The 13,031-nt window shown below is 43.5% G+C and overlaps 2 protein-coding genes across 2 annotated transcripts in view; one reads left to right on the forward strand and one right to left on the reverse strand.

Annotated features, from left to right (window-relative positions):
- Window positions 1-1,603: 1,603 nt before the first annotated feature.
- Window positions 1,604-2,884, reverse strand: LOC108249252 (transcription and mRNA export factor ENY2). The gene is made up of 5 exons (XM_017438519.3): window positions 2,760-2,884; window positions 2,595-2,665; window positions 2,444-2,514; window positions 1,785-1,859; window positions 1,604-1,692 (listed from the first exon to the last, which is right to left on the reverse strand). The coding sequence occupies exons 2-5, from the start codon at window positions 2,660-2,662 to the stop codon at window positions 1,616-1,618; spliced, it is 291 nt and encodes a 96-aa protein (XP_017294008.1). The 5' UTR covers window positions 2,663-2,665; window positions 2,760-2,884; the 3' UTR covers window positions 1,604-1,615.
- Window positions 2,885-3,017: 133 nt separating this feature from the next.
- The window catches only part of nudcd1 (NudC domain containing 1), a 36,657-nt gene continuing 26,643 nt past the window's right edge, over window positions 3,018-13,031 (forward strand). The window contains exons 1-6 of the mRNA XM_017438517.3: window positions 3,018-3,240; window positions 4,071-4,225; window positions 5,823-6,005; window positions 6,881-7,061; window positions 7,378-7,560; window positions 9,456-9,663. Of these exons, the coding sequence (XP_017294006.1) occupies window positions 3,126-3,240; window positions 4,071-4,225; window positions 5,823-6,005; window positions 6,881-7,061; window positions 7,378-7,560; window positions 9,456-9,663 (1,025 nt within the window). The 5' untranslated portion in view covers window positions 3,018-3,125. The remainder of the gene's footprint in view (window positions 3,241-4,070; window positions 4,226-5,822; window positions 6,006-6,880; window positions 7,062-7,377; window positions 7,561-9,455; window positions 9,664-13,031) is intronic.

A 13,031-nucleotide genomic window follows, 5' to 3' on the forward strand; every position in this document is an offset into this window, starting at 1 on the left:
ACTGTTGCTTTTCTTTGTTTACCTCATAAAGAAATTTAAATATCTAATAATAAATGTGCAGAAACAATAACAAAATAACAGAAATGTGTTTGCAGTTCAAACAAAGAAGATGAGGAGTGAGCTTTAATAATGAAAATGTTTAATTATTAATGATGGAATAAATTTGTTCTGTTAGTTTCTTTCAGCTGTTTTCATACAGAGGAAGAGAAGCGATGTGATCATCGGTTCTTACCTGCTCAGGTAAGAGCAGTGTCGTGATTTTAGGATGTTTTTATAAATGTTACTGTGATTTACCAGGAAGCAGCTTCATAGACACTAAAATCTGCTGAGAGTCAATTTATTTTCAGTGAATATTGGCCAAGATTGTCCCTCAGCTGATCTGAGCTCTGTCCTCATGTTTCCTGTTTGTTTGTGACTTTATTTGTACAAAAATCCTGTTTTTATGTCGATCATTATCACAGTCCTGTCTGGTCTTCTCATTTAGGACACAGAAGAGGACAGAAACAGAGCAGGTGTTTACATGATTGTCCTTCTCTCAGATACCAAGAAGTGTTTAGTGTGGAGACAGAACATCCTCTCCCGGCCCACACACGCAAGCTCTCACGCTGCCCACACAACAAACTCAACAAACTCAACTCCCAAAGCTTAAATAAGCCCCTGTCACAGTGTTTTCTAAAGCCTGCACAATGTCTTTCAATCAAGTCTGAAATTAAAAGAAAATGGAACAAAGGCAAACATGTTGTCCAGCAGGTTCAGTCACATCAGACGTGAAAACATCAGAGCATCTTCTTCTGACGAAAACAGAAAAAAAGAATTCCTGAAAGGAAAATATGCAGAACAGCTACAAACGTCTGATTAGACACGAGTTTTATCTCCTCCAGAAAATAGTTTTATTAAAGAGATGAACAAATACAAAGATTTCTAAATTTTATTTTCAAGAGTCAAATGTCTCAACTTTATTTACTTCTTTTATTTCTAAAAGCGTGTTGCAACTTAGAAACTGCTGTTAAAAGGTGGTTTTAATCAGCGAAAACCTGAATCTGGACTCCAGATCTTTGTTGGAAGACCAAAGAGGAAAAGGAGGTCAGAAACAAGTCCAAAAGCCCGGTTCTGAGGTGGATGATGAACTGAGCGGCCGCCGTCTGAGACGGAAGCTCCAGCTGAACACTGGAACCATTGGTAAGCACGGCGGTGGTAGCATCATGCTCTGGGACTATGTAACTGTACAGAGAAAGACGAGTCCAAATGCCTGGTTCTGGGACGGTTCGGGCTTGGATCAGATTGAAACAAACATTCGGGTTTTTCAGAAACAGAAGTAACGAGTTTGAGAGGCCCGTCATTAACTGTGACAGAAACACAAAAACATTTCTGTCATAACTTCTCGGATCCTACAGGTGGAACAAATCAGTCCTCAGGTTGTCTGACAGGAAACTGACGGATCAGGCAGGAAGCAGGCTTTTATTTTGACTTTTATTTCCAAAACAGCAGCAGAACAAAATGAAAACACAATCACACAAAGTCACAAAACATCAGTCTGGATTTAAATAAAAATGACAGTAAATTAAAAAAAAACATGAAGTCTAAAAAAAAGAAATAAAAAGTCTTTTTTTTTTTTTCACAGAGCTGCGTGTTGAACCAGAAAAGCTCTGATTCTCTGCAGGAGTTCTTTCTTCACGCTGTCCGGTACGAGAGCTGCAGGGGAGAGAACAACAGGCAGAGTGTTGAAACAGACACACACACACACACCGACACACCCCTGCTGTTGTGTTTTAGCCGTGCACTACCTCGGCCTTTCGGTGTCACGTCTGTAACGAGGTCCTCCACCGTCACGTGGTCCAGGCCCTTTTCTCTGATCACATCTGCACACAAACATTCAGAAACGTCACTTTTACAGCTGCGTTGAAACGTTAGCTGCACTCATTTAGGTTTCACAGATCAACACATCAGGTGTTAAACTGACGTAAACAACCTCAGTTTATTATTTACTGAACTAAAACTGAAACAGTTTCCCAAACACAGCAGCTAATCTACAACAGAACGGCTCAGAAAACAATCAAGGTGCTGCTGATTCGATATCAGAGGTTAGATTTACCTCGTTTAAGTCCAGATGGTTTCAAGTGGCTGTTCATTAAAGGGCTAGTCCGCTGAATTTTTAGTGTCTTGATCATCTTTGATCCAACTTTAGCTGCTCAAACCTGGACTAAATTAAAATATACTAAAGCAGGTTCTTTAAAATACAGCTTATGGTTTGGGAAACCTTTATTTTATTTGTGAACGTTAAAGAAAATGAGATTTTAGTGCGTTTTGAGGGGCATCTAGCAGATGTTCTTAACATTAATAACTCAGAGAAGCTAACCTCAGCCCCAGATGTGAATCCATAGATGTAAACTTGGCTGTTATTTCATTTTATTTAAGTCTTAAAATGTGTAATGTGAAGAAGTACCTTTGCAGTGAGCTTTCAGCTGATCCTTCCAGCCACACTCCACCAGCTTGGCCCTGAGCAGCTCCTTCAGCCTGCACACACAGGAAACATGCGGAATAAAGGGGAGTTTTGCTGCTCGGAGGATGAATCTGTGCAGCCGAAGGAAGCTCACCTCTCCCGCTCCCCCATCTCTATCAGCTTCTGGTTTATGGCGGCTCTCAGCTGGTAGTCTTTACTCATGATCTGTTCGGAACCGGACAGGGCGAGGTTAAAGCAGACAGAGTGAGGAAAAGACTCACAAGTGCTTTAAATTAGCCAGTAATCCTTATTACCGTACCTTTGTTTGGAGGGATCAGCGGGGTAACATCAAATCCGGACCGTCTCAAAGAATAATGGTTCCGCCTAGAACCGATCGACAGTAAAGAACTTCATTTTCTCTAAAAAAAGATTATTATACATTTTATTAATGGAGTCAAAACGTAAATAAATATGAACGCTGAATTAAAACCATCTTAAAATGAATGTTTTAAAAGAAACACATTTTAAAAATTCAACTTCCCATTATGCGCCGCGAGGTCCGCTTTAAAATGTGTCCGTGTGAAACATAAACAGGAAACGTGTGAGCTGCTGCCTTTTCCATCAATATTAACCTGCAGCTCGGGCTGAGATTGACTCGTGAATCAAATAATTAAAGCTTAAAATCATGGCAGCGTCTAATTACTCGTTAAAGGTCAACAGAGACCTTCTGGACCCGAACTTTGAGAGTTACAGGTTGTCTCTGGACCCCATACCGACCTACAACGTTGAGCTGGATGCTGGTGAGAGGCTTAGCATCTGCTAACTGAACTGGTTTTATGCTTTAAAAAGTCCTTTTTACCCCAACCATTTAAAGCTTGTTTCTCTTTACTTAGATAGTAAATAAAAAGTAGTTTAGTAAGTGATATTATTCAGCTCAGACTGGATCTGATGTTCTGGATCTGGGTCAGAACTGTAGACATTATAAATACGGTTTATAATCAGGAGCCTAACTGTGCCTCACAGGTTAGGAGTCTTTAAATATTCTCCATAAACTGATTCCTCATAGGGTAAATTATTTAAGATTATAATACAAACTGATCCTCTGAGGGGAACTTGTTTGTCACAGCAGCAAAGTTTAAAATTAAAAGCTTTAAACACAAAACTCCTAATATATATATTTAATAACATATTTATGTCATATATGTTGCAGGAAACAAAATAAGGAGTTATAAATGATGCAAATAGCTTAATAGTTGTTGAAGTTGTTTCTGAAATGTTTGAATATTTAAGCCAGCTGAGAGTCCAGATCCAGATCCAGGTCCAGATCCAGATCCAGATCCAGATCCAGACCCAGTCCTCATCCTTTTGGATTTTCTTGATCCAGACTTTCCTGTTATTCTTTAAACGGGTCTGGATCAACAGTTCTTCAGACTTTCTGAAGTCTTTCTTTGAACTCTGACTTGTTTCAGTCAAATATCTGAACATTTAGGGAAAACTTGAGACGATATAAGTTAAATTTAGAAAACTAACCTTTGACTCAAAGCAACATGGATCAAATGACAGCGTTTGCAGCAGAACTAAGTGCTGTGTTTCTGATTGGTCCAACCTTTTGTTGTCCTCCCTGCTGCAGAGGTGGAGGAGGTGAAGCTGAAGGACTCTCACTACACCCTGGAGCACATGCGGGCTTTTGGCATGTTTAATTACCTGCATCTAGACCCGTGGTGTGAAGACAGTGTTTTATTTGTGGACTGCAAAGGACGAGTCCTCAGTCTCACCGTGACTCTTGTAAGTTTTTCTTTATTCTTCTGAAACCGTAACAAAGACTTTCATGAAGGACAGAGTTCTGGTCCGAGCACTGAGCCCTGAGGAACTCCAGACTAACTGTCAGGAACTGGAGTCACAAAAACAAGTTTTAGTTAGTTTACAGACATCACATCTAACTTAGTTCAGTGTTAGTATCTCAGGAGTTTTGTTGACATTTTTTATCTCTGCATCCATCTTTTTTCCTTGTTTTAAATGAAGCAGAAACCGCTGCATCGATCCCAGCCCAGAGGCGCTGCGGACTCCCTGAGGTGTGTTTGAACGCACCAGCAGGTGGAGGCCTTGTACAGATGTCTGCAGATAAACACAGATTAAATGTGTAAAATGTAAATAAAAACAGGACGCAGTGATTTTAATTTTATTTTCAGAATGGAACAAAGAAAACAGGTGAAATGTTGAAAGTAACTTGGATCCGTCTGACCTCAGAACAGTTCTCCTCTTTGCTCCAGAGGAGACACATCTGTTCACATCTGGCTGCTTCTTTGCCTGATAGAGCTTTAAGCAGCATCTGTGGAAGTGTTCCTGAGCAGAACAGAACCAGAACCAGCCTTGACCTTTGACCTCAGAGGTTTCTGTCGAGGATTTTATGACCTTTATTCTGATAGTGTTCCTCTGTTCTCAGTCAGTTCCTGTCAGCCTGGAGAACCTCTGCCCATCTTTACCTCCAGATGTTAGAAAAGCTCCTCCAGATGTTTCTGACCTTCTTACAGACGTGCTGCTGCCAGCAGACTCTAAGTTAAATAAAATATTGGTTCTGTCTTTATTTCCATTTAACAGAACTGAGGTTCTGGATAATATGAGTGATTATTGTAGGTTTTTATTTCTTGATGCTAAATCAGAGTTGGTCAGTGAGACTTTGAAGAGGAACAAAAGTCTTTTTGTTTTGTTGTGTGATTCATCTCAGTAAATCAAATCTTAGGTGTTTGAGTATTCACAGCAGTGATTAGATGATGATTGTCGGTTCTGATCCGGTTTGTTGCTGATGCCTCAGCGGTGAGACAAGCAGGAAAATCATCCTGAAGACCTTTTCAGCTCCTTTTATGTCTCAGAGCTCATTCAGCATAATTAGAGATAATGTTTCTTTCTGTGTAAAACTCGACGAAACGATGTCCGTCTCTCTTTAATTCGTTTTTCATTAAAGGAGAATCATTCCAGCCCTAATTACACCGATAATTATCATGTAATTACACGGCGGTTCAGGTTGTGGAGGACATCGAGCTGCAAAGTCTCGTGGGTTTCCACGGGTCGGGTTCTTTGTCCTTCACAGTCCGCGGGATGTTTGGATTTATTTCACTCAGAGGAGAAATTTAAATATTCACTCTACAGAAACAAAACTTTTACACATTCTGTGACTGAAAACAGCAGGAGGATGAGAAAAGATTATAAATAATGAAATCTAAATGACCATTCTTCAGTGGTTCAGGAGATATTTTGCTAACAGACACAGAAACAGGTAATTCTCACTCATATGCATGAGTCAAACTAAGAAATGTCCCTTTAGAAATATGAATTGTTCCTGAGAATCACAGAATCCCGTCTCTCTCCTGATGTCTGACTCCAGGACACGGCTCTGGGGAAACCGGCGGAGGTTTACCGTCTTCCTGAGTCCGGTCGGACCGAGGACCGCCTGTGCGCCTCGCTCAGCCTCACCTCGCCGACCTGGGCGGCTCTTTCTGACGGCGGCGGGCGACTCATCCTCCTCCGCACTGGCAAGAGAGGAGACGGCGCTCACATGAAGTGGGACGTAAGTACCGGAGCTGTCGTTACTGAAGGCCAAAGTGTGGGACGAGCACAGAAAACAGCAACCTTTAGACTCTAACCTCAGGAAACAGCTGCTCTGTGGACAAAAAACACGGCAGCAAATTAAAAATATCTGCAGGTTTCTGCCTTTCAGATGTTGGAGAATTCAAACTAAACCTGTAAATGTTTCTGATTTCATCAAACAGAAATGAAAGAGTCTTAACGAGCGGAGGACTGAGGCTGAAAACTATCTGCAGGATGACTTTAATTATCAGCAGAAAGAAGTAAAATGTTAAAATCTAATCCAGTTAATGTGTTCTTGGATCATAGAACGGGTTTCTCCCTCGCACCGTCTGCTCCAGAACTGTTCAACTAATTAACTGTTTTAAGATGCTTCCAGCCTGATGAAGCTTTTAACGACTGTTTGGATCAGCTGCAAACGAGAAGCAGCTCATTTTATGTCAACTTTGGGATTCAGAACGTTTTAAATGTGAGTTTTAGATCCAAACTAGCTGAACCAGCTCACTGAAGAATGATTTGTTCAAGTTAAAACAAGAACAGCAGAAGGGAAAGGAGCTAAAGGTGAGCTAAAAGCTAAAAGTAGCCGAAGGAGCCAGTTTGCTGAAGAGACACTAAAGTTTCTGAAGCAGCTGAAGAGATTTCTGTGTATTTCTATGGGCAAATATTAGTAAATAGAGCTAAATATTGTGAAAATGATAAAAGTTAAAGTCTCCTGAATGAGCTGAAGTCGAGATACGAGCAGCTAAAGCAGCAGACAGTCTTCAGAAGAAGTTGGATTACAGAAACCATACTGGAAATAAAAACCAAAAACAAGAAGCTGACTCAGCATTTAGTCTTCTGTTGCTTCTGCTCCTGCAGCCGTTGTTCAGCGAGGACGTCGGCGAGCCCTTCATCGTCCTCCACAGCGTCTCTCACGTCCTCGCCGGTGTCCACGCCGTGGAGGTCCTGCTGCTCCGCGTCCAGAAGGACCCTGAGGAGACCACCGGCAGCGGATACTGCGTGACTCTGGAGTGGATCACCGTCTCCAACGCTGCCGGGGGTGAGAGGAAGGTGCAGCCGGATATTAGCTGCGGCAGCTCGGGTCAGATTAACCCTCTGAGGAGGAGAGGCTCATTAAAGTTCTTGACATTTACTGAGGGCAGAGTTATTAAATATCTGACTGACACACAGAGAGCTCCTCTTCCTCAGGTGGAACTAAAGCTGCAGCTCCGTGATGTTTGATGTTTGATGTGTGTCATCGCCCGCCGCAGTGTGTGTGTGTGTGAGAGTGCTGAGTCAGCATTCAGTCTTGTTTTCCTGTAATCTGCAGACTTTGTTTGGATATTTTTATGAACCCTTCGGTTTCCTCGCCGCAGGTGAGGAGAAGAAGTACGAGGTGAGGAAGAGGAGGGTCCTCAGGGGGAAGTCGGTGCCTCACTACGCCGCCGTGGCGCCTCGGGGGAAGGGGCTGATGGTGGCCTCGGAGAAGCCGTTTGTCTTCACGCACGTGGACGGGCGTCCCGTGGAGCAGCCGGAGCCCATGGAGGCGGAGACGACAGGTGCGCCGCCGGGGCTGATGGGAAACAGAGAAGGGTCAGAGTTCAGAGACCTCTCTGTTTGAAACCGCGGTTCTGTTGGGTCGACCAAATAACAAACATGTTTGCAGTTTAATCAGTTTCACAGAGAGTTAAACTCGGTGTGGTAGTAGCTGAGAGTCATCCCCAACACGCCGTCTGAGCTCAGGTGTTCGGGTTGAACAGAACCGTCTGTCTGTTCAGACGATTTGAAGCTCGGAGTAAAGAATGAATCCTTGGAGCTGTCGGAGCTCCTCCTCCTCCTCCTCATGTTGTTCTCATAGCTGCAGGTTGGATTCATCTTGTTGCCGTGGAAACAGCTGAGCAGCATCACTGAAGGATGCAGGCTCTGGTCCGGTTCTGGGTCATGATTTCCTGTTCTTACTGCGGTAAACATCAGACGTCTAAAGAAGTCAGAATTTTTATTTCAATTTGAGAATGTTTTTATTTAAAACCCAGAGAAGTCGTCTGTTTGTGGTCTCATCAGGTGGACCCGGTTCAGATCCAAACAGAACCGGGTTTAGATCCAAACAGGACCAGGTTTAGATCCAAACAGAACCAGGTTTAGAGTCCAAACAGGACCGGGTTTAGATCCTAACAGAACCGTGGTTGTAGCTTGTTTAGTCTCTTGGAAGTCCATGAGTTGTGGTTTTATTTCGTGTCTTTGTTTCATGTTTCTGAGACCGTGTGGAACTGTGTGGAACCGTGTGGAACCCTGTGGAACCCTGTGGAACCGTGTGGACAGAACCGTGTTCTGACAGTTCTGTGTTTTTACTCTGCAGCAGATTATTAAAGGAACTGGATGTTTTTATGTTTCTCTGAAGAGACCTGAGGATCCTTCTGGGTTCTTTCATGTTCTCCTTTTGTTCTGCTCCTCCAATCAGGAAAAAGTCCTTTAAAGCTCCAAACAGACGGAACAAACATTCATCTCTAATATCTTCTGTTTCCTCCCAGTTTTATCCACAACCTTTGATCCAGTCGACTAACAGCTGCTGTCTTTCTAAAGGTTTTAAAGCGACAGTGTTCTGACCCGTCCCGGGGCTCGGTCCCGGGGCTTGGTCCCGGGGCTCGGTCCCGGGGCTGGGTACTGGGGCTTGGTCTGGGGGCTCGGTCCCGGGGCTCGGTCCCGGGGCTCTGTCCCGGGGCTCTGTCCCGGTGCTCGGTCCCGGGGCTCGGTCCCGGGGCTCGGTCCCGGGGCTCTGTCCCGGTGCTCGGTCCCGGTGCTCGGTCCCGGGGCTCGGTCCCGGGGCTCGGTCCCGGGGCTCTGTCCCGGTGCTCGGTCCCGGGGCTCGGTCCCGGGGCTCGCAGCATTTAGATGTGGGGTGGCTGCCAAGATGGGTGGTAAATAATGTGCACGGCCAAGAATACAGTTTTACAAGCCGTGCACATGAAACGGTCCTGATTTATTTTATTTTATTATTAAAGAACCTTTGGATCCACCTCAGTCCTGCAGAGCAGAAGCATAGGAACACGTTCGACAGACTGAATCTGATCTCAGACTTCTGGCTCATCTTCAAACTGAATTAATGAAGCGTTTCTGCATCATTATTAGGTCACAGAAACCTGAGGAGTTTTCAGCTCAGATGGAGAATCAGTGAGACATGGAACTTCTCACTGAAGCAGTTTGTTTTATCAGCTTCAGACGAAGAGTGTCGATGAACATCTCTTAGTTTCCTGCCTCCCTGTCAAATATAGAACACGTTGTTGCTTTGGCTTCATTTCTGGAACAGTTTGTTTATGAAACACAGCTTTCCTTCAGGAATGGGTCATAATTTCTCTCTGTTTGTTGCCCATCTTCCTGTAAATCAACAGATTTTCCTCTCAGTTTCATCACCTGGCCCACCTGAACCTCCAGCTCGTTCGTCTGGTTTATATTTCAGATCCGCTCTACTTCTGGCAGCAGACGGCAGAAGACCTCACAGTTTCTGTGCGGACGCCTGAAGGCGTCACCAGGGAGGACGTTCGGTTCCAGCTGACCGCCAACCACATGAGCGTCGGCGTTCAGGGTTTCCCCCCGATCCTGGAAGGCCAGCTGTATGCGTCTGTGGACCCCGAGGCCAGCGCCTGGATCATCAGAGACGATAAGAGGTCAGATTTCAGAGCCACTTGTCTGAGGGTCTTCATGGTCTCCCTGTCCCTCGGGTTGTCCTGCCGGGTCCACATCAGGGACATCTCTGACCCAAAAGGGTCTATTTCTGTTAGTTTAGGACCACTGCAGCATTTGTCTTTGTCCTGTGACTGCTGATTTGATGTTTTGTGTAGTATGACGTATCTCGTCTTGAACGTGTCTCACTTTAGTTTCGGTAAATTCTCGAGCTGTGATCTGTTTCCTGCAGAGGAGCTTCCTTACAGAAAACATCTGGGACCACAGCCCCCGAGTGTTCCAGCCTCAAAGCCACGCCGATGATAAATAATATGAGTTAAAACAGGTTTAATCATAAAGGTGGGTACGATGTGGGCGGAGGTTTCAGAAGCTGTGCACAAAAAAAGGCAGTCATTTTTAAAAAACTGACTTTTGCAGCAGAAAGTTCCTCTTTTTTTCTCTGTTTTAAGTCTCCAACTAGTCCTAAATAGTCTTTAACTAGTCTTAACTAGCCTTAACTAGTCTCTAACTAGTCTTAACTAGTCCTCGGAGATACAGCTTCATGCAAACTGACGCTGATGTCTCAGTTCTCGCTCCGACCAGTCCAGAGATCCTTCAATCACAGACGATTTGAACCCAAACGCTCCTTCTCCTCCTCCTCCTCCTCCTCCTCCTCCTNAGGACCACTAGAAGCTTCATGGAGACGGAGGATCTGTCCTCAGATGAGACCAAACATCAAGGACAACATGTCTGAGGCAAACCTTCCACCTCTACAGTGAAGCACGGTGGTGACAGCATCATACTATAGGGAAACTGGTCGGAGTTAAAGGGAAGAAGGATGGACCAAAATACAGTTAAAGATCCTGGAGTGGTCCAGTCAAAGCCCAGACCTCAGTCCAAACAGTTTGTAGAATTTCCAGTTTAACCTTTTCACAACAACAATCATGTCAGGGCGCAGTACAAAGAAGTAACGAATCATAAATCCAGTTCAGTCCAAAACAGATCGAAGCTCAACTCTAATTATTTCAATTATAGTCCAATCCAATCAGAATCAGTATATTACAAAATACCAATTAGTAAAAGAAGTTGTCTCTGTTAGGAAGCCTCCACTTCACAGCAATCCTCCATCCTAGGTTTCTGTCTTTACTGCACATTTATTTTGTTGACTGTTGACGACTCTGTAAACTTTATTTGCTCTGACAGTCGTCTGTTTGAAGGCGTCACACACCTGTCTGTCTCTGCAGGGCGACCAGCACCGTGGAAGCGAGCTCAGTGGGTGAGGACTGGCTGGAGGCGGAGTCAGAGTGACAGGGTGGGTGGAGCTTCAAATTGAGGAGAAGATGCTCCTGACTTCCTGCTCCACTTTCTGCATCCACCTCTGGCTCAGGTAAATAAACAATAAACTGGCTGGTTGTTGGTGTTTGTAGAGACTGGTGGTGTCGAGATCAAATTAAACTCTGCTTCTTACTGATTTTTACTGTCCTAAGGACTTTACTGTTCCCTGATTGTTGGTTTAGTTGCCATGGTTACAGGTTATATTTCAATGAGGTTGAATGTTTCTGTTCTGCATTAAAACAAAAGATAAGTGATCTGAAGTTGATAAAACTGTGGTGATTTGGCTTTTTTCTGGGTTTTGTTTTTGTTTTATTTTGATTTTAGTTCTTTGGTTTTTGTTGTTTCTTATGTGTTATTTGGTTGTACTTGCTTTTCATTCTGTCTCATGTTCATGTTCATTTTCACTCTCCCCCAGTCACTCACTTCTCTGTCAGCCACGCCCATCTTCACCTGTCCTGACTCAGTAATCATTCCACCTGTTCCCACTCACCTCGTTATCCCCAGTCTTAAAAGCCCGGTCATTCTTCCCATACCTCACTGGTCCATTGATTGATGTTTGTTTGCTGTTAGTCTGTTGTTTGTTACATATTTCCGTCCTGTTCCTGGTTCCTGGTTCTGTTCCTGCGCTTGTTATGTTCACTTTCTACTTAGTTTTGATTTAGTTTATGTTTCTATTTGTTTGCTGCCCCGTCAGCTTTTGTTTTTGTTTGTTCTTTAGTTAAATAAATTAGTTTCTTTTAAGATGAGTCTGCACACCGGGTTTGTCTCCGTCATCTCCACCGATCGTGACAGAAACAAACAATGAGCTCTCAACTATGGAAATGAGCCCAAAAACAACCAAGCTGCTGTAGTTTTTCAACAAACATTCAGATGTTGAAGATCAGTCATTTCTTTAAAATGTTAAATCTGGAGATAAATCACCATCAGTATTTTTTGAAGTTGTTGATTTATTAACAAAATGTGACAAACTAACAGCATGTTTTCAGCTAATTACCAGTAATCAGGGAGTGATCAGACTTGCTGGTTTGACCCTAGCTGACGTGAAAAAGTCACAGAATTGCAGCCATGTTTCAGTCTCACCTGTCTGTGTCCTCCTCCAGGTGCTTCTTCTTCCTGCTCATAACTCCTCCTGCAGCTCCCGGGGTGAGTCCACCTACCTGCTGCTTCCTGTTAGATGAAAAATCTTACAGTTTTGGTCAAACGTGTTGTTTTTAAATCCACTTCCTGTTTGATCACATGATCATAGGTAACTCCTACTTCTTTCTAAAATGATGAAAATGTGTACCTTATTATCAGAGGTGTGAACTCAAGTCACATGAATGGCTCTTTAACACAATTCATTCAACTCCAAGTCACAACAAAAGTCAAAAGTCATCTCAGGTCTCTGAACAGAAACCTTCATATACATTACAAAAAAACAATTTGTTAAAGTTAGTTATCTAAGGAAGCCACAGATTCAGATGAATCTTCCCTTCATCTCAGTCTCCCATCCGGAGAAAACTTCCTCCAACAGAACCAGTCCCATGGTACAGCTGTAGGCCGTACGCCACTACATAAGGCTGTGCATAGTGACTTACTGTACTGGAATGTAATAATGTATACCACACTGCGTTACTGGCAATACCCTACGACAAACCCTTCGGAGAGCCAGTGTTTTAAACAGCTCTTTGAAAGTAAACGGATCTGCAAGATTCAGATCTCTTAAAAAACATAAATCCCAGCTCTAATTGGGATAACAAAAAGCAGACATCCTGACATGCTTCTCTGACTCCAGTTCTGGAAGATACCAGAAGGATAACTGAAGCTTAACTGGAGGATAACAGAAGGATAACTGGAGGATAACTGAAGCTTAACTGGAGGATAACAGAAGGATAACTGAAGGATAACTGAAGAATAACTGGAGGATAACTGGAGGATAACTGAAGGATAACTGGAGGATAACAGAAGTTTAACTGGAGGATAACTGAAGGATAACTGGAGGATAACTGAAGGATAACTGAAGGATAACTGGAGGATAACTGAAGGATAACTGGAGGAT

The sequence above is a fragment of the Kryptolebias marmoratus genome, linkage group LG5 (assembly GCF_001649575.2).
Source record: "Kryptolebias marmoratus isolate JLee-2015 linkage group LG5, ASM164957v2, whole genome shotgun sequence".
Classification (NCBI taxonomy): domain Eukaryota; kingdom Metazoa; phylum Chordata; class Actinopteri; order Cyprinodontiformes; family Rivulidae; genus Kryptolebias; species Kryptolebias marmoratus.

Coding starts and splice junctions, on each gene's coding strand:
- LOC108249252 (XM_017438519.3), bottom strand. CDS start 2,662: ATGAGTAAAGACTACCAGCTGAGAGCCGCCATAAACCAGAAGCTGATA. Junction 2,515..2,594: donor GAGATGGGGGAGCGGGAGAG/GTGAGCTTCCTT, acceptor CTGTGTGTGCAG/GCTGAAGGAGCTGCTCAGGG. Junction 1,693..1,784: donor CGTGACACCGAAAGGCCGAG/GTAGTGCACGGC, acceptor TCTCCCCTGCAG/CTCTCGTACCGGACAGCGTG.